Below are 20,065 nucleotides of genomic sequence, written 5' to 3'. Positions count from 1 at the left end.
CCCCTGTGCTACAATAAAATGCAAAGCAGTGCACTGCGATGCGTCCATAAGCTCTAGTACAGGGATAATTTGGGCTGGTTGGTGCATGTAATGAACGGGTAAATAATGAGTTGTGTCATAACATTACCCATGCATAAAGCACATGGAACTAATGGTGTTGCATCCTAGGTCAAAAGGAAATAAAGCTTGAATCGTTACATCTCGGCACTGGGCATTCTTTCTTTCCGTATTATTTTTTTCTTCTTTTTGACAGTATACACAGTACTAGCACGGTAATAGGTCCTTCATCTTCAGTCACCTTCCAGTAGTTTACACACATGTCGGTGCATGTTCGCGTTCTTTATTCTACCGTACTAAAACGAGCGCGCTTACCGGTCTTGTTTCAAGATGAAGCGCCAAATGTTTGCGCTTACATCTTATCGCAAGAATTAGCACATGAACAGTGAAGATTATGCGTAATCGATTTGTCTCAATGAATGGGCAGCTATTGTCAGAGACGAGATATTTTGTAAATATCATGGGAATGAGTTCAACCAAATACATTGCAGTTCAGCAGTGCCCTTTGACACTTGGGTTAATTGCTTGCCGCATTCGAAAATTTCCTCCGACCGTTGTACTTGGATCTATTGGCAGCCAGTCCCCTTCGAGACCATTTGTTGCAAAATGTAAACGCAGTTAGGGTCATTATACCACTCCCTGCGTTTCGGTACTGATTTAGAGTGCGCACAATTTTTGGCGTATAGAGCACCAATGTCATTCCCAGTGCACCAGCACCTGCAGGAGTGCAGCAAGCTTGTTTACGTATGCACGTATGTCCCCGGCTCTTCATTCACTTAAACATATATGCTGTATTATTAACTACGAAGTGCTTAATTTGAGAACATTGCGAGAACACGCATATATTTGCGAATATGATCAGCGTTACTAAGCCCATATGCGCGGCAAACTGCGACCGGAATAGAAGATGCGTATATATATTTATACGATCTGTTATTGCAGCTTTTGGTAGAAGGCTAGCTCTCACATTTTGTACGCATCTTCATAATGCGTACATTTTGCGTGTTCAATGAAGTATTGTTAGCTGAAACTTTATGAGTACGAGCGCTCATTCAGACAGCTTAAATTTTCTCACAATATACGGATGTTCAGATAACAAAAATACGGAATTCTCTCTGTTTCGTCCAAAACAGTGTATAGCCGTTATATGAATACGGAGAGCACTTTCCGTATATTAACGGCAGATTTTGCCGTATTTTTGAAATATGACATACTTTCCGTATTTTTATCTGCAGTTCTCCGTATAATGGCAGAAATCCTCCGTAAAATTACGGAAATTTTTTACAGTGTCAGGCAATGTGAACATACTCTTGTCAGGTAGTGCAACAATTCTTAGATACAGAGACTCAAACAGGAAAGCAGAATTTCTTTGTAATGGAAGGGTTGCCAGCACACGTTTATTTTTGAAGGTGCATTGCTTCTGCTCATTATCGTAGAATGCACCCTTTATATCTTTACGGCTGCAATTGCGCTTTTCATGTCTGAAAAAGAGGGGATCAATTATCTTTCACATATTGTGTATATTTCTCGCAAATAAATAGTACGATCTGCTCCCAGTAAAGCTAACTACAGTCGCTGCTTGTAATGTGAATGTAAAAAGCGAGGGAATGCAGTAGGACCAATCGCATTGGAAAATCGGTAGTATGTACATCTACTACATTACCTATACTAATAGTAATGCTAACTACACTTAAATAAATGACCAAATCACGAATTCATGAAAGTCTCCTCCAGACCTGCAAACCTGTATATTGAAGTATGCAAAAAGTCAGCAACCTGTTTTCTTGTCTTCAAGGAATAGCAGCATATTGTTTAGGTTCGCCAAGAGGACAGTGCATTTGATATCTAAATTGTGGGCTTAAACAACACATGCATGCCAAACTTCATTCGCGATTGCATGCGCATAGAGTTACTTACGGAGTAGCGTTGCAATCAAACGTACCTTCTTTTTCTTATTGCCCTCATTTCGCGCCTCAGCCAAATGCTCGAACCATTATTTTTTTTTTTGAGCACCAGCCGCATTGGGAAGACGCACTCCGTTTCTCGAAGGCAAAGAGGCACCGAACTAAGCCTGTCGATAATTGGGATGCCCAGCGCAGCAAAGGAAGAAAAAAAAATGAAACAAAACGTCAGTGCGAGATAAAGATCGCTGGCCTGGGGGAAAGAAATAGAACTCCTTTTGTTGCGATACTTGGAAGAAGTAACATCCCCGTCGAAGAAAACTTGCCAGTAAAAACACCGTTTCGACCGAAATCTTTCCGCCGCGATGATCGCGAGCGTCAAGCACGCAACGTGTAGATGCAAGCATGCGCGCTCTTGCAGCCGCCTAATGCAGATGGAGCGATTCCTTCGTGATGCCGTTAGCGTGTTGTTCGCCTCCGCTGAGTCAATGAGGAAGTATCCCAGGTCTGTTAAACTGGACCCGATGAATATCGCTGATCTTCGATAGCTGTCTCTGCGAAGTATAAACATATGTGAGAGCAGGAGGAAAAATAATTCAAATGTAAAAAAAACAAACTGCGATAGGGTCCGCGAACGGTGTTCCGAGATTACCTTGCACTAATGGCTGATCAGACAGATGCGGGGAATTACTAAACTAGTTCTTGCGTATAACGTGTCTTCAGCCATGTTTTTCTGTCTGTATTTTTTAATGGTTTGCCGGCGGCAATTATTAAGAATCCGGGGGTTACCAGTCTAGCCGGCTTAGGAGACCTTCTCAGGAAAGTGCTTCAGCTCCGGTGCAGTTTTGAAGGCAATGCGTTTGGGAGCATATCGTGTCATGCACGAGCTGATCGTTGAGCAGGAAAACTTGTATAAAGCGTTTCTCTGTCTTTTGGTAGTTAGCGCTATTTTTTTGCGACTATCTAACCGTTTTCATGGGCAGATCCAGAAGATAGTGCAGTCTGGCACAGCGGTAAAATCCGCAAGGTGGTACGCTACCACCATGCGGTGGTGCTGGTGGCACTACTGGTAAGGGGAGCGTTCTCGCATTCTTCTCTCGGGGCAGCACTTTGAGACGTAGACGTTAACACACCACGCCCCTGGTCGAAGACGCAGATGCTTGAGCCTCTGGTCACAGACGCTGCGTGGCATGTCGAAACAATCCTTGAGGAAGTGGCACTAAAAGTACCGTATGGCTTCCGCGTACCACACGGTGGTAGGGGAAGTACCATGCTTACAAAGCAACAACAGAGTTCGTTATGTTGGGCTTTCTTTTTTTTTCTTCATTTAACAAGAGGCATAGACGAGTATGTGTGTAACACAGTGCTACATATCTTGCACTATGTTGCACGCATTGTTCAACGTATTGACACAAATAAGCACCTTCCAAAGCATGAGAAACCCATTCTGGTATAGCAACCGGGTATTCTTCATGGTATATTTTGTTCTTTAATTTTTTGTTCTTCTTGGGTTCCTCACTTCGAGTGTCTCGAATGGCTGGTTCTTCTCTTGAAGGACCAGCCAGTGAGACTGTGCCCTAGGGCGACAGTTTTGCAAACGGGGCTTGTCTTTAGAAACAACTTCGGCCCTAACGTCATTTAATTCCATCCACATTATTTCCGACAATGCTGCTGGAGGCTAAAAAAATTGCGAATTCGAGAACGAGGTCTGTTACTTCTTGCCCAATTACTGACCGTTGAATCTTCTGAAGAACCGCCTGGTCTCTATGCCTAAATTTTAGTGCCTAGTCTAGTGATATACATGCATTCATGCTCATTTTTCTGCACATTTTGTTTACTTTCTCACGTGTGCAATGAGTTCCTGCAGTTTAATTTCATTTTCACTGTGCCTTTTCCTGTGTTTATTGACATTGCCATTTACGTTTCGCTGTCGCAGGTTGCGTGCCACTGTCGTCCCAGGTGGGAGGACCCCGTCAGGTTTCGCTCCCTTTTGTGCAGCCTCGTCTTAAGATGTACACGTAAATAAAATCTTCGATTTAATTCAGATCAACCGATTGGGCCAGCCCTTCGGCCATCGACGACAACTATCGGCCCCAATCAAAGGCAGTCACGATATGCTCCTCGACGATTTCTATCAACATGGCCACGGCATCCGAGGCTGCGCTGATGCACGAGAACACGGCAGCGATGGCGCGATGCGTGCGGCACCGTCATCGCTTTCTTTGAGCAGTCGCCACCGATAGATACTGTCGTGATTCACGTTAACAGCGCAATATTGTCACGTGGTAGTGACGTTAAATAACACAGTAGCAGTACTGTGCAAGACAAAACTAGCTTTTATTGGGCGAACCTGTGCCCACAAAATAGGCTACACTTAAAGCGCAACGATAGCGGCGAACACAGTCGGCGATCGTCGAAAATCTGATCAGCGGGTCAAGCGCGTCTGCTTATATACAGCAGTCGTCGAATGTTCCAGTCTAATCGTTCGGACCCGCGTGCCTTCCACAAAGTTCTACACCATTCGCGTCACGCGATGAAATCAGATAATTCAAGGTTCGGCGACAACAGACAGCGGATAGAAGCATCGATAACTTTCCAGAAACTTCGGATACATGCAGGCGCGTCCCGCGCTGTGCGATAACATTTGTTCGGCGGCGAAACGTGGTCCCCCGATAAAGATAAGTACGCGTGTCAATATTATGCGGGATACAAAGTCACAACGCAGGCACCTCAAACGCACTCCAGCGTCCGCAGTGCCTGCGTTTCCGCTGCACGTCACGTTCTGATCGAGCTGGTAATGCATTAATGAAGAACCTAGCGCCTAAATAGCCCCTGTGACGGAACTCATGTCCTTACACACTCATACAATATGGTCATAAAGCGTGACGGTTCTAAGTAAAAAAAAAAACAGCTACATGAAGAATGGTGGCAAGTACTTCGAAGTGCACGCTCAGCGACTTTTTCCTATATCTTGGTGCCTCTCATTCAAAAGACGATGAAAGGCGCGAAAACCGCACTTGTGCAGCCCCTCCATGGTTCACGTGTCGATGGCGCTCTACGTCGAAGTGCCTCCCGTACAACACGTTCACGCGAGTGCGTTGACCGTTTGGATCGACTTGGACGCCTCCGGTGCGCACAAGTTTGGGGGCATTCAGAAATTGCAGACAGGAAATCGCATGCCGCATCTGGGTCGAGCCGCTTCAAGCTCCTTGCCTATATACGCAGCGTGGTTGGGACAATGCGTGAGTCCACGGCAGCCACCCTCTTGGCTGTCGCTCTGCCGAGACTCGGCGCCCCGTCGACAATTAGTGGAAATGGCTGGGACGAGCACACGTAGAAGTAATGTTGCCTTCGGGGCCTTTGGCTCTGCTGTCTTTCCAAACCTGTCGGACTTGGTACTAAAAGAAAAGAAAAAAAAGCAGAAGAGTTTGGTGTCTAAGGGGTTCCGTGGTGGATAGGCAGCGCGCGGGGGCTTCCGTGGGGCCTGTGTATCGTTCAGATTTCTTCATCGGTGCAGGCGCTTGCTTTAAACCACACTGTATGAGCGGCATCAGGCAGGAAACCCATAAGCGATGGATGCCGTTACGTAGAAAGTCATGAATTGCCACCTTGTCTGGGGCACTACAACGCTGTCTTATATCAATGTACTGTATAGAATACAGAAAAAGGCTGTACGTTGTATACTCGATGTCCCTTACTTAACACATACTAGTCCTCTACTTGAAAAGCTCAATTTGCTGTCACTGCCTAACATTTATGAAAATATGTTACTACGAAATTATATGCCCAGTAATAAAAGAAACAACGACACCCTAAAACGTATTTCCAACTTATTAGCAAAACATAAGGTGGTCAGTACAAGGAGTTCTGAAATATAGGAACTACCAAGGCCTAGAACAAATTATACTTATCAAATGCTACGTTTTCGACTATCCTACCATTTAAACAAAACAACCATAAAATAATGCTTATTTCTGTGCTAGGATAAACATATATCTAGATGCAAATATGTATATAGACGTATGAATGTTCTTTGAACAGGTACAATTCTTGTATAATGATGTTTTTTGTATTGTGCGTATTGAATCTTTCTGTATATGTTACTGTATGAAACATTTTTATATATTGCGTCGTAATAGATATGTGCATAGTGCTGCAATTGTTTTATTATCTCTTGTGTATTTTGTGATGTATTTCATGACTAGCTGTATTTATGAGAATTACTCATCATGTAAGCTTTACTTTTTTTTAATACTTTCTCATAGTTCTCATGTATAATGTTTCGCACTTATTGGTGTGGAATCGTATTTTTCCAATTACTATTGTATTTAAACGTGCTAATCCTCTGTTGCATTTGTTGCTGCCTGTAAAACGGGGCCATGGACCACGTTAAACCTTGCTGGCTTTTTGTCCACGGTCCTCAGCATCAGTTGTATGTTGAAATAAACTTGATTTGATTTGATTGTCACGTGTGCATGCGGGGCTTGTACAACGGGAGCGACTCGTCTTTAATCGTTTCCAAGTGTTTCTAAAAGAGCGAGCTGAATTGGTGCAGCGTCGATGCTGACGGGCGTGTCGCCTTTGACAGCAGGTCTATCATGGGTTCCAACTCTGCAAATCGTCTGAAAGCACAGTTATGAATCCTTGGTTATAACTTGTGACCTGAACTTCTACTCCTATAGGATGGATTCCCGAGCCATTGTTTACGGTTTCAGTCCAAGGGCAGGTGCTATGCACCTTCGTCTCTGCCATCTGTGAAAAGTTCCCGGCATTACACAGTTGCACGTCCCTCCACTGGAAATATTCATTTGTGCCTGTAACCACATACAATTCTGTATAAAATGCTATACTCACGCCATCGGCTGCTAGCTGTCCAGTTTGCACAGGTGTAGCCACCCGCTAAAGACGCGAGTGAGGCAAGTGTGCCTCTGGTGAAATTAGTCAAGTCACTGTTCGATCGCTAATCGATAGAGCTTAAGCGCTTAACGCTGTAATGCCGAAACACAGTTACCATTAAGAATAATCAGATGTTTGACTATAGTGCTGGCCTTGGTGACTACAAAAATAAATGAAATTTTGGTTTTTCAGCTCAATTAGTGTGGTAAATGAACAATTAGTCAACGGTTTGCTGAGTTAGGTACACCGGAAAACTTGTTCCAGCTTACCAATAACGATACTAAGTTTTCCGATTTTAATTCCAAATCTCGAGGTATAAAATGCAGCGTAGCTTACAGGAGACGATAGGTATTGGAGCGTTAAACGATGCGCAGGGGAGGAAGCGAAGGTGATGGGAAACGAGCTCGTGTAACGCAAACCATCGCCAGCTATACGTGCCGTAGTATCAAGTTCCTGCCGGGTTCGCTGGACGAGAAAATGTGCGACTGTGGCACATTCGCTACTGTTGGGACATGCGCGTGAGAGGCGGACGAAGCAAACCTGGGCGACGGTAGGAAGCACCAGCATGAATGAATGAATGAATGAATGAACCATTTATTGATAGGATTGTTCATTAGCCTAAACAGGGAAAGGGGATGGCAAGAGGAGACATGACATGACAAGAACTTTATTTGAGTCCTGAGGGACTGAGACCTCGGGGAGCCAAACCGAAGGCTCCCGAAGATCAAGTCGGTGGCTCCGCCCACGATGGAACCGGGAGATCAAGTCGCGCGGCGATGTCGTGGGCCCTCTGGACAGCCTGGAGTTGGATGTTGAGATTGCTGCTCTTGAGAGAGTCCTGCCATTGTTCTTTCGTGATGGGTGGAGAGGCGTTAAGGGCTGGGCACAGCCAGAGCATGTGGTCAAAGGAGCATGAGTCATGACCACATACAATTTATGGCAAGAGTAGAAATGAAAATATATAAAATAGGTAAATAAAGGAGGCGGCTGCAATGAATTGTGGGCGCGCGAACGGGAGGAAGAACCGGCCAATCTACATAAAACCACATGCATTACTCCCATTTTTTTCACCCGTTATTAGGGGGCCATGACATGTTCCCGGGCATACAGGGTGTCCCACATAAGTTGAGCCAAGGATTTAAATATGAAAGGCGCGTCGGAAGCTAAATGAACCGAAGGCATGCAATTCGCAATAGGCTAAGTAACTAAGGCAATTTTTTATTGTTTTCCCCATAACCAACATAATAATAAACTTTAATTACCCAAATATTTCATTATTGGCTGAAGACCCCAAGTATGATACGTAGATTTGTAGAGCTCCATCAGAAACCACCGACCGAGTTGTTTCCTTTACGATGCGTCTCACCTAGTCCTTTTTTCCGGGTTGCAAAGAAAGCCTCGAAAAATAAAAAATCCACGTGACGCAGCGTTTGCGCAGCGGTATTGTGCTGCACAGCGAGTAGGAAAAGTCTTCCCTTTTTTGTTTGTTCGTTTGTGCTGTTCATATTACGTATGAGTGAACTGATTGGCAACTGCAGATATTATTTATTTATTTATTTATTTATTTATTTATTTATTTATTTATTTATACATACTGCAGCCCGTGAGGGCTATGTTAGGAGCGGGTGTACATGCGAGGAAAAGTGATTATGATATGCAGAAACAAGAACATAGAAATATAAAAATGTGAAGGAACTATACATCAGCAATAGCATTTTCAAATTGAAAAATGGATAACAAACGAACTTCGGAAGGTAACAAATTCCACTGTTCAATCATGCGCGGGAAAGAACTGCATTTGAAAGTGTTAGTGCGTGGATGGAGTGGTCTGATATTAGAGGCATGATAAGCTCTAGTTGAAGTCGGGCGAGCAGGCTATAAAAGGGAGGGATCTGATAGGTGACAAAGAGAGTTCTTATAAGAATAGAAAATCTTCGCAGATTCTGTGTGCCGCCGTCTACTGTCAATTATATTGTCGATGAATTTAGGAGTGAGTTATCCACAAAAGAAAAAGGATTTACAATAATACACATAAATTGCAGAAGTATAAAGGGAAAAGCAGATAATATTGCAGTATTGCTCTCGTCCATATCTTCTGATATTGACATTTTAATCTTTACGAAAACTTGGACAACAGATAAAGCACACGCACCACACTTTTCCGGTTACCGTTCAGAATACCTCTGTCGTGATGGAAAAAAAGGTGGTGGAATAGCCTTTTTTTTTTCAGGGTTACTCTGTCTCATCAGATCATTGAACACGTATCAGTGGCTTCCGCGGACACTGACTGTCTTAGCATGCGCATTAGCAAATTGTTAATTATTGCACTTTATCGTTACTTATCGTTATCGTTGCACATTACTTTAGACCACTACTTCTCCTAATACTCCTTGTGTCATTATGGATGACACCAACATAGATTTCATTTCAGATGACCCATATGCGAAAAAGTTAGAACTTGTTTTTTCCACTTACGGTTTAACAAACTACATAAAAAAACCAACCAACCAGCCCCAAAGTTGTCGATATTGTTACATATTTCCGGATGGCATCCTGGCGCACCAGCTGGTGGTGAGCATCTCTGAGGTCGAGCTTCGTAAACTTCTGTCCACCGGACAACGCTGACCAGAGATTTTCAATCCGGGGCAGCGGGTACTTCTCGACAATAGCGACGGGGTCGGTGGTAACCTTGAAATCCCCGCAGTACCTGACACTGCCGTCTCGCTTGTGGACTGGTATGATGGGAGTAGCCCATTCAGACGTCTCCACCGGTACCAGGATACCCTCTCGCTGTAACCGTTGCCGCTCCTGGGTGATATCGTCCTTCAAGGCGAACGGCAGTGGGCGAGGCTTGAAAAAACGTGGGCGGGCTCCCTCAGGTACATAGATGCCAGCCGTCGTGCCGGCGAATGTGCCCAGCCCTGGCTGGAAGAGGGACTTGAACTTGGTCAGAAGGCTGGGGACGTCTTTCACCACATGCACGCTCCCTTCCTGGTACTCTGGCAGACGAACTCCCAGCGCATGAATCTAGTTTCGGCCCAGCAGCGTCGGCGACGGCCCCTTCGTTAAGTAAAGGGGAAGGGTTGCCTCCCTGTCACCAAAGCGAATGCTGATCTGTGCCTGACCCTGGACCTGGGAGGGCTGCCCGGAGTAGCTGTGCAGGATCACGCCCGAAGCCTCGACAGACACGCCGGAGAAAGTACGCTTGAAGAGTTTCCCGGCCATTTCTGACACGCTGGCCCCTCTATCCAGCTCTATGGAAATAGGGTGCCCGCAGACTTCGACGGTCAGCATGTACGGTGGCGCAGACGACGGAACAAAGCCTGTTTGCCACATGTCGAGAATCGGGTGGTCCGCGGCCACGACGTGTAGCCTGACCGCGGAAGAACTTGAGCCTGCTGCCGCACGCCCCCGCCGCGTACCATTGCGACAGCCACCCTGGCCGCGGGCTTGTGTGGTACTTGGGCTTGAACCAGGCTACTGCTACTGTTTGCTGTTCATCCTCCCCTTTCGGCATACACGTGCCAGGCGCCCAGTTTTCCCGCACGTGAAGCATTGTGCTTGAGAGAACTGGCACTGTGAGGGGAAGTGGGCACCACCACAGCGGCCACAGGTACTGCCCTTTGTCGCCAACTTGTTGACTGCTTCCCTTCCCAGCGTCCCAAGGGAAGGTAAGCGTAGCAGGGGGCGGCAGAAAGTTAGGTGGGCGTTAGAGATTAAGAAGTTTGCAGGGACGGCGTGGCCACAATTAGTACATGACCGGGGTTGTTGGAGAAATATGGGAGAGGCCTTTGCCCTGCAGTGGGCGTAACCAGGCTGATGATGATGATGATGATGATGATGATGTTGACTGCCGCTTCCACCGACGGTGAGCGAGTCGCACGGGCAATCTCGCCGGCGTCCTTCACGGCAGCGTCCATTGCCAGCGCTGCCTTCACGGCGTCGTCCAGCGAGGGGTCGGGAAGCTCCCGGAGTCGCGTCTGCATGGCAGGGTTGTTGATGCCGCAGACGAAACGGTCCCGGAGCAGCGAGTCCAGTTGTTCCGCGAAGGCGCAGGCACGCGCTAACCCTCGTAGAACAGCAACGAACTGCCCGAAGGTCTCTCCTTCCCGGTGGCTCCATCATCATCATCATCAGCCTGGTTACGCCCACTGCAGGGCAAAGGCCTCTCCCATACTTCTCCAACAACCCCGGTCATGTACTAATTGTGGCCATGCCCTGCCTGCAAACTTCTTAATCTCATCCGCCCACCTAACTTTCTGCCGCCCCCTGCTACGCTTCCCTTCCCTTGGGATCCAGTCCGTAACCCTTAATGACCATCGGTTATCTTCCCTCCTCATTACATGTCCTGCCCATGCCCATTTCTTTTTCTTGATTTTTAACTAAAATGTCATTAACTGGCGTTTGTTCCCTCACCCAATCTGCTCTTTTCTTATCCCTTAACGTTACACCTATCATTCTTCTTTCCATAGCTCGTTGCGTCGTCCTCAATTTGAGTAGAACCCTTTTCGTAAGCCTCCAGGTTTCTGCCCCGTAGGTGAGTACTGGTAAGACACAGCTATTATATACTTTTCTCTTGAGGGATAATGGCAACCTGCTGTTCATGATCTGTGAATGCCTGCCAAATGCACCCCAGCCCATTCTTATTCTTCTGATTATTTCCGTCTCATGATCCGGATCCGCCGTCACTACCTGCCCTAAGTAGATGTATTCTCTTACGGCTTCCAGTGCCTCGCTGCCTATTGTAAATTGCTGTTCTCTTCCGAGACTGTTAAGCATTACTTTAGTTTTCTGCAGATTAATTTTTAGACCCACTCTTCTGCTTTGCCTCTCCAGGTCTGTGAGCATGCTTTGCAATTCGTCCCCTGAGTTACTAAGCAAGGCAATATCATCAGCGAATCGCAAGTTACTAAGGTATTCTCCATTAACTTTTATCCCCAATTCTTCCCAATGCAGGTCTCTGAATACCTCCTGTAAACACGCTGTGAATAGCATTGGAGAGATCGTATCTCCCTGCCTGACGCCTTTCTTTATAGGGATTTTGTTGCTTGCTTTATGGAGGACTACGGTGGCTGTGGAGCCGCTATAGATATCTTTCAGTATTTTTACATACGGCTCTTCTACACCCTGATTCCGTAATGCCTCCATGACTGCTGAGGTTTCGACAGAATCAAACGCTTTCTCGTAATCACTGAAAGCTGTATATAAGGGTTGGTTATATTCCGCACATTTCTCTATCACCTGATTGATAGTGTGAATATGATCTATTGTTGAGTAGCCTTTACGGAATCCTGCCTGGTCCTTTGCTTGACAGAAGTCTAAGGTGCTCCTGATTCTATTTGCGATTACCTTAGTAAATAGTTTGTACGCAACGGACAGTAAGCTGATCGGTCTATAATTTTTCAAGTCTTTGGCGTCCCCTTTCTTATGGATTAGGATTATGTTAGCATTCTTCCAAGATTCCGGTACGCTCGAAGTCATGAGGCAACCGGTGGCTCCAGTTGAAGCGAAATGTTCCATTAGTGTGGATGGTGCTGGGTTGAAATGCTAGCGCAGTACGGCGAGGAGCGCACCCAGCGTCTTAACATGCGGCGTTGCTGGCTTGAGAGGGTCGAGCAGGAGACTGAAGATGCGGGTCCCACAGCTGGGCAGGAAAATGTCCCGCTGTTTGGCCTCGGGTGTGTCGCCTGCCCCGGAGAACACGTAGACTTGTTCCTCGTAAACTGGCCAGGTGGACCCATTGCCCTTGAACCTTTCGAGCCTTCCTTACAGCGGCATGGCGGCAGCAACCGGCGGCATTAGACGATCCGTGGGTACTCGTCGCCAGTGTCACGACCCGCCCCGGTTCGTGAACGAGGGAGGGCTCGAGGCACCCAAAGTTAGACGCTCCGCAGCGTGGTGGTGATGAACGATGGCTGACCCCCGAGCAGCTGTGCTCGTCGGTGTTTATTGATGCGGTGTCCAATGTTGCCTACCAAGCCTGACAGGCCACCGAGCCTGTCGGGCCAACGAAGAGTATGCCCGAGGGGGCGTCACATGCTTGTTACATTAAGGTTCTCTAACCAAGTGCGCGGTTAGGTAGCTGAGTTCGCTGTCGAGAAATTTTACGCACCGAACCCGTAGCATGGCTATATATGTAGAAATATCTAGAGTAAATGCCCAGACATCTACCTTACAATTAGTTTTGCAAAAACACCGTTATGCATATTGAATTAGTCAGCCTTGCAGCATAGCTTCTATCTGAACTGTTTCGACACGTTAGTGGCTGGATTTAGCTACAATTAGTTGTATCCGTGTTTATTGTTCTTATGTTTTAGCATGGTGCACACGGTTGTGTACACAATGCCCAATTGCACCATAGGCCACGTTGATGGGCATGGTCACTTTTCTGATGCGTTTCACTTGCTCCAGATAAAATTTGGGAATATTGATAAGAAGCGAAATAGGTGGACCAAATGCGTGAGCGCAAAAACGACAATAACAAAGGAACGCGAGCCGAAGATAGAGGCATCTACATATCCGGTGGTGATGGCGGTGGTGATAAACTTTATTGAAAGAGTGGAGGGGGAAGGAGGAAGTGGCTCCGAGATCGGGCTTAAGGCCCTGGGCAAGCTTGGCCTTCTCCGCCCAGTCCACCAGTACATGCTGTCGGTCAACGTCCCCGGCCCTGAGCCAGGCGGTCCAGTCAGTCTCGCTGCTGACCGGAGGATGAGAAAACGGGAGCGAAGTGCATTCCCACGTTATGTTTGTGAGTGCCCCTGCTTGTAAACAGATCCTAAATAGGTCGCGTTCCTTGCATCCTGTGATTCTGTTATTATGCATTGGGCGTGGGTATGTGTTTGTTTGGAGTTGTCTAAATGCGACCGCTTGCGTTTCATCGAGTTGCTTGGCCGGTGGTGGGAGCATGCGACGCCTCAAGTTATGTCTATGAGCTGTTTCGTGATACTTCTCCGGAAGTAATGAACTAAAGAATGAAGTGACAAGGTATAATGTCGCCGTTATGAGAATGGAATTCACGAGTGCATGCCACATTGCATAAACATTATATACGAAGAGCTTGAAAAAGCAAGTGAAGTCAACTTCTGTATCTCTCTTGGTCGTCGACGTTGTTTTGGTCGCTTGGGACATGTGTTGAGTAGAACATGCATAGTTCATACCCGAAAGAAATTCATTACAGAGCTGTCTGAATCTTATTGAGAACATGACCCTAGCAAGAAAGAGAGAGAGACACAGAATTTATTGTAGGTAGGTTGGCCCGAGCTTGAAGGCACAAATCGACATCGACAATACTAAAAACGGCTTATAGAATTGTCAACACAAGCCTGTCGATTTATATACACAGGGCGTCACTGTCCGAAGCCCGACGACGTAACATTCCTACTGCGGCTTTTTCTAGCTCCGGCAAAATCTCAATGAACGCAGGTACGGAAATATGAAAGCCGCCCCATCAACTGCATACCGCCCATATTCGAAAAGTGGGCACGAATTATTTATTGGAGAGAAGCGTCAGATGAAGCGGATGCTCGATACTGCTCAGGATTGCCCTTGGTCAACGGGCCTCACCACAGAGTTGCAATGTGCCATCGGCCAGTCCTGCTCCGTTGATACCTGATAATACCAGTCCACAGGGCATGTGAATTGATGAATTGAACACGCTCGTACAACAACCTGCTTTTCTTCACAGGGACGAAGAAAGTGGACAATAAAAAAATGATTAACCAAGACGATAAGGAGTAGGCCTCGAAAAAGTGGTGGGTATTATTTTATACAGTAATCAAGCAACACTTGGCTCCTTCAAAGGCGCGAGTGTTTAGCAAAGCCTGACCTCCAGTCGAAAGTATGGAATGGTGGTGGTGGTGGTGGTGGTGCTGGTGATGTTGAAGCAGGCGGGGTTAGCCTGGCATACATAGCCGGCAATTGTTCCGCCTGATCCTCCATCGAGTTGAGATCAGGGGTGTGTCACCAGGTGTCGATGAGCCCCGTGTCTCGCAGGAAGGCTATCAGCAGTCGTTGCGCTCTCTTCCTGAATGCCGCGGGCCCTCCGGGGAAAGCAACGTCTTCAATGGTCCTGTGCGTGAGACCGCTTTTTTGTAGGTTGTCGACCATCGCTTTTCTTTCTGTGTCAAACTGCGGGCATAGCCAAATGAAATGTTCGATGTCGCCAATGTCACCACAGAAAACACAAAGTGGGGAAGCGCGAAGCCCAGTCTTGAATAACCAAGCTGGGGTGTACGCGGAGTCGGTCCTGATGCGGTATAAAAGCGTCGCTTGTTCGCGTGTAAATCCATGAATCACACAGGATTCGTGTGGATTCTTGTGCATCTCTCTAAAGTGAAGGCGGATTGCACCCTTAGGCTTTCGAAAAGCTTTTGGAGCTTTCACTTTCGGGACACATGCCAGCGCTAGGCGTGCAAGGGCGTCAGCTTCCTCGTTTCCATCAATTCCTGCGTGTGATAGAATCCACTGAAACCTTATGTTAAATCCTTTGCTCGTTAGGTCGTCCATCAGTGCCAGAGACTGCCTTGTGAATTTCTCTAGAGGTAGGTCCCGATGTAATCTCTGTAATGCTGCCTTGGAATCCGTCAGCACCACGACATCTCGTGTAGAAAAGGCCCGTAGTTTCCGCAAAGCCGCGGTGATTGCGGCGCTTTCTACAGTTGTAGAGGAAACTACGCGATCCAGTCGGCCAGACCACGACACAAGGGATGGTATGCAGAATGCAGCTGCACAGCTATCTGTTTGTGCGCACACCGAACCGTCTATGTACACTTGTAGATGGCTTTGAAACACAGTGCTCAACTGGTCCAGCACAATAAACTTGGCTTCGGCAGTTGAAATAGTGCGTTTCGTCGGTAGGTGGGGTACATTGAGGCTGCAGGTAACGTCCGGAAAAGACCATAGCGGGTCAAGGCGACTTCGTTTAGGCCATTCGAATCCTAAATATCGGATGGTGTTCAGCGCCGCATGGAAATGTGAGCGAGTTCTTGCTCTTAGCCGCCGGAGAAGCGCCGTGCCTGCGCGTGACTCGCCCAGCCTTAATAGCTGCGTCAGCAAGGCCTGAGATGCCAAGAGGCGGAGTGGAAGAGACTCTGCCTCATTAGTGACTTTCTTGTTTGAAGCCGCCGTTGGAACTCTCATCGCCAAGCGAAGTCCCTTTCTGTGCACTGCCTCCAAGCGCTCTAATTGACTCGATGATGGTGATATCAGAGGAAGCTGATAGAGAATGCGGCTTGTTATCAGTGCAGCGTTCAGTTCAGCCAAACGTTTGTGTTGGTACCCCGAGATCCAAATGCAGATGTCATCCGCGTAGATGGACATTTTAACTGCCATCTGACCTACTTTCAGGGCATCTGGAAGGCTGGCCATGGCAACGTTAAAAAGCAAGGGGGATAGGACACTTCCTTGTGGGACGCCGAGGGGAATTCGTCGCTTGTCACTCATTATACTTCCGAGCTTAACTTGGACACATCGATCACTGAGAAATACATGGACGAATCAAAGAGCATTTCCCGAGAAGCCTATGGCTCGGAGTCCGTTGATGATGCCTGTATGAAGCACACAGTCGTATGCCTTGGCAAGGTCCATAAAGATGGCTGTGGGTCCCGATTCGATCAGCAATCAGATGCTGACAAATCTGCCATATGAACGAAAATGAGCACTTCTGGACATATTTAATCCCGTCTGGAGCACAGGAGAGATCCCAGAAGCGTGGAAGACAGCATGGGCGGTGCCAGTGCTCAAGTCCGGAAAGGATCCTGCAAACCTCACCTCATATCGGCCAGTATCGCTAACATCATGCGTCTCAAAGTTGATGGAAAGACTAATATGTATGAGGTTAACATGGTATTTTGAGCAAGAAAATAGACTGCCATCATGTATGACCGGATTTCGTCCACGGTTGAGTGCCCAGGACAGTGTCTTGGATCTACTAAGCCATATCGAGCACCATCGCGGAGACGGCCTTTCCACATTCGAAAGTATAGAACACCCAGCAATGAGTAATATGTGTCTTCAGCATAGCACCCATAAATCAAAACCATGAATACCGAGAAGCTTATTTATCAAAAAAGATTTCCTGGATTTACAAGTTTCCCACAATACTGGCTGGGATCAGCTGTACACGCACATGTCTCGTATAGCACCCATTACACTGAATACAGGACCTTCAATGTACAGCTCCCACTTACTCCTACAACAATAACCAACAAAATACTTGCGTGCTCTAAGGAATCTCTACAAATACAAATAGTTACCAGACGACCTCCTTGTATGTATTACTTGAAGTATTCGAAGGACACCTGCAATTTCTTGACAATCTTGTTTGCTTCAAGTGAGCAACATATCATGTACAAGGTTACATAGGTCGAAACACAAAGGGGAATTTCGCATCAAGATAAAAATGGACGCAGCAGATATGCCACCGGGAACCAATTTTACCGTACGTGCTTAGAATAATTATGAGCCATCGGTGATTTTTAGCAGCAAACATCGCCCAAAGTATGCAAACGCGCCCCTATTGGCCTCGATTTGAGGCGATTCCGTGTGATGGCCTCAAAAAGGTCTCACGCTTGGCGCGGGCCTTCAAATTAATGGCGTCTGGGAACGCAATGACACTGTACTATAATAGTTTTTCTTTCTCTCTTTCAAGAAGCAACGTGGGCCTTCACGTTACGGATGTATATGATCACAGTGACATTGCACAGTACATGGCAATCCACGTGCCCAGAGTCAGAGACAAAACTGCATCGCTGAACTGCCTCCCGCCGACCACAGACGCACGCTAACACGCACAATGATTGTCATCTCTCGGGAACTGTGTCCCGCGGATCTTCGCCGACGCCGTCGCGCGATCTTGGACAGCGATATCCGCAGACCACCCTGAAGTAATCGGCGATTGATCGCCGATAATCTGCCGCTGCGTCCGATTTCTGGCTCGTTTTCACACCTCGCCGGCTACGCATAGATACACTCGGCGGCAGTGTTTTACTTATTTTCTCTCGAATGCCGATCGCTCATGGCTATCTTTCCATTATTAACGTAACGACCGGCGACCAACGCCTGTCCATGGCGAGCGGCTAATCGAAGGCCTCGATTCTGCGCCCACTGTTTTAGACTCCGGCGTCGCCACGGGGCGACACGAGAGAGCCAGGCCTTGGCTGGATCTCGAAGAGTTAATGACGGGGCTCGTGACGACCGCATTACCACTGAGGCACGAACGCTGACACGTGCCTCCTCGCATTGTGCCTCCGGCACCCGCAGCCGTATGCACAGGCGGAAAAGCAGCGGCCGCGACAGTCAGGAAGACGATGGAAACGTTATACTTACAGTTGCGGAATAAGAAAAGCACACTCTGTCAGGAGAGCTACAGCATTGTGCAGCCTTAGACTCGGACAGGCTTGCGTGACGTGCCATCCCCATCTAGGTCGCGTGGTTAAACGCAGCCCGGTTTTGGAACGAGTCTTCCTTTCTTTGTTTTTGTTTTTTCTCGAGATACAGAGAAACACATTTGTAATGATAAAGAAGACGAGACGTCGGCCTGAATCAAAGTTCTCGCCTGCTACTGAGCATTAGAGAAGAGAAGTAGAAATGAAAACAGAGCGAGTAGTGTTGATTGTCGGAACAAAAATGGGGGCGAATGAACGATAAAGCGACGGCGATCGAAAGTCTCGACTCCAAACACCTCCTGCGCGACAACTTCGCGACATCTTCTAGAACATCATGCCGATTACAAGGACTCTGCGGGGGTATGAATAGAACCTTCTTAGACGAAAGTTGAGTGATAAATCCGGACAAGTATTCTGCCAGCGATTGTCCTTGCACAGCATACCGCGGGCAGACTCACAATACGTGTTCGGTATATATAGTCTGTGGTATGTATGCACCACACTTCTCGCAATCGGGACGGTCTCCACGGCTTTTCCGTGGGATGTATAGATGTTCGAGCTGCTTGTTTTAAAGCAAACAGACAGTAGAGATTAAAAATAGCCGACAAACTACAATGACACATCTCTTAAGTGCGTTGAACGACATGCTTTGTAAAGTAATATTTGTGAAATTAGTAATATATGAATGCGCTTACTGCAGCTTAACTTGTGCATGGACGCAAGGAAAGAACCGGGTGCGCACCACGTGACAGCGGTAGTAGCTTTCCTACGCTAAACCCCTTCGTGCGGACGCACCAGCAAGTATGCCTAGAAACGAGACTTCCTTCTAACCCACCGAAGATCAGTGTAACAAACCGTCAACTCTCATATGGTTAACCTCCTAGACAATTTGTGTCTTTCTGTAGCCCTATCTTGTAAACTGGTCCCGGAATGTTATTCTTGTCGACATGTGAAATTATCGCCAGTAGACTTTTTCAGTTATTTCTTACCAATCTTGACTGGGACGACGGTGCCACCACATGCTCGTGACGTCACACTCTGAAGATTCACGGTAGCTTATTTTGATGCATGTCCTGCCAGCAGGAACTCAAACAGGCAGGAGCCCAGGACACATACACAAAAAGAGCCAGGGTTTTTTGTGTCCGTCTCCCATTTTGTCCCAAGTTTGATTCTGCTATAGTAACGTGTATGATGAGTTCAGCAACCAGTTAGCCCACATGACAGCACTTGTCTATAGGGCCCATGTAGCCACGCGGGAAAAACAGCCAGAAAAAATTCATTCGAAGTGTTTCGTGCAAAGGTTACTGGAGCCATTTCTGACGCCTCACAGATACGATTGGCCGGGGGAACCATGGTATAGCACGTGCATTTTTCCTTGACTTCTCGTGGTTTCGCAGAAGTTTCTATTTTATTGTCCTTGTTGGCCATGAAACGTACAGGGCGCTGTACCGTGCCTAGAAGCATTTAAGTCTATAAAAGTGAAACATTGTTTCAATATTTTTACGCTTAGTACTAATACATTTTACGGCGCGTAGTTTTCGCATACCTGATAACGTAGCGATACTCATTGTGCGAGTGACATTAAACATAGACCGCATTTGCATAGCAAACTCCATCAAGCGCAAATTCCTTTTTAATATAACAAAATATTTGCCCACACCCACCTACTCCATTTGAGTGGAGTAGGTGGGTGTGGAATCATTTGCCAAGGCCAGTAGCTGATATAGTTAATGCAAGTAAATCTTCAGAAGTATTCAGCTAATATATCTGGTGTACCAATTTGGCAACAAACATAAACGCGGAAATTTTTCGTGCTATTAAGCTTAA

The 20,065-nt window shown here is 46.9% G+C and overlaps 1 protein-coding gene and 1 long non-coding RNA gene across 2 annotated transcripts in view; one reads left to right on the top strand and one right to left on the bottom strand.

Moving 5' to 3' along the window:
* Positions 1 to 4,351, top strand: part of LOC135914287 (uncharacterized) — a 335,268-nt gene extending 330,917 nt beyond the window's left edge. The window contains exon 6 of the mRNA XM_070524644.1: positions 3,895 to 4,351. Coding sequence (XP_070380745.1) covers positions 3,895 to 3,967 — 73 coding nt within the window. The 3' untranslated portion in view covers positions 3,968 to 4,351. The remainder of the gene's footprint in view (positions 1 to 3,894) is intronic.
* Positions 4,352 to 7,513: 3,162 nt separating this feature from the next.
* Positions 7,514 to 20,065, bottom strand: part of LOC135914297 (uncharacterized) — a 140,641-nt gene continuing 128,089 nt past the window's right edge. Inside the window, exon 5 of the long non-coding RNA XR_011507960.1 lies at positions 7,514 to 7,733. This is a non-coding gene — a long non-coding RNA (uncharacterized lncRNA). The remainder of the gene's footprint in view (positions 7,734 to 20,065) is intronic.

Source organism: Dermacentor albipictus, chromosome 8, assembly GCF_038994185.2.
Source record: "Dermacentor albipictus isolate Rhodes 1998 colony chromosome 8, USDA_Dalb.pri_finalv2, whole genome shotgun sequence".
In the NCBI taxonomy this organism is placed as follows: domain Eukaryota; kingdom Metazoa; phylum Arthropoda; class Arachnida; order Ixodida; family Ixodidae; genus Dermacentor; species Dermacentor albipictus.
This window is presented reverse-complemented; position numbering and strand designations above follow the sequence as displayed.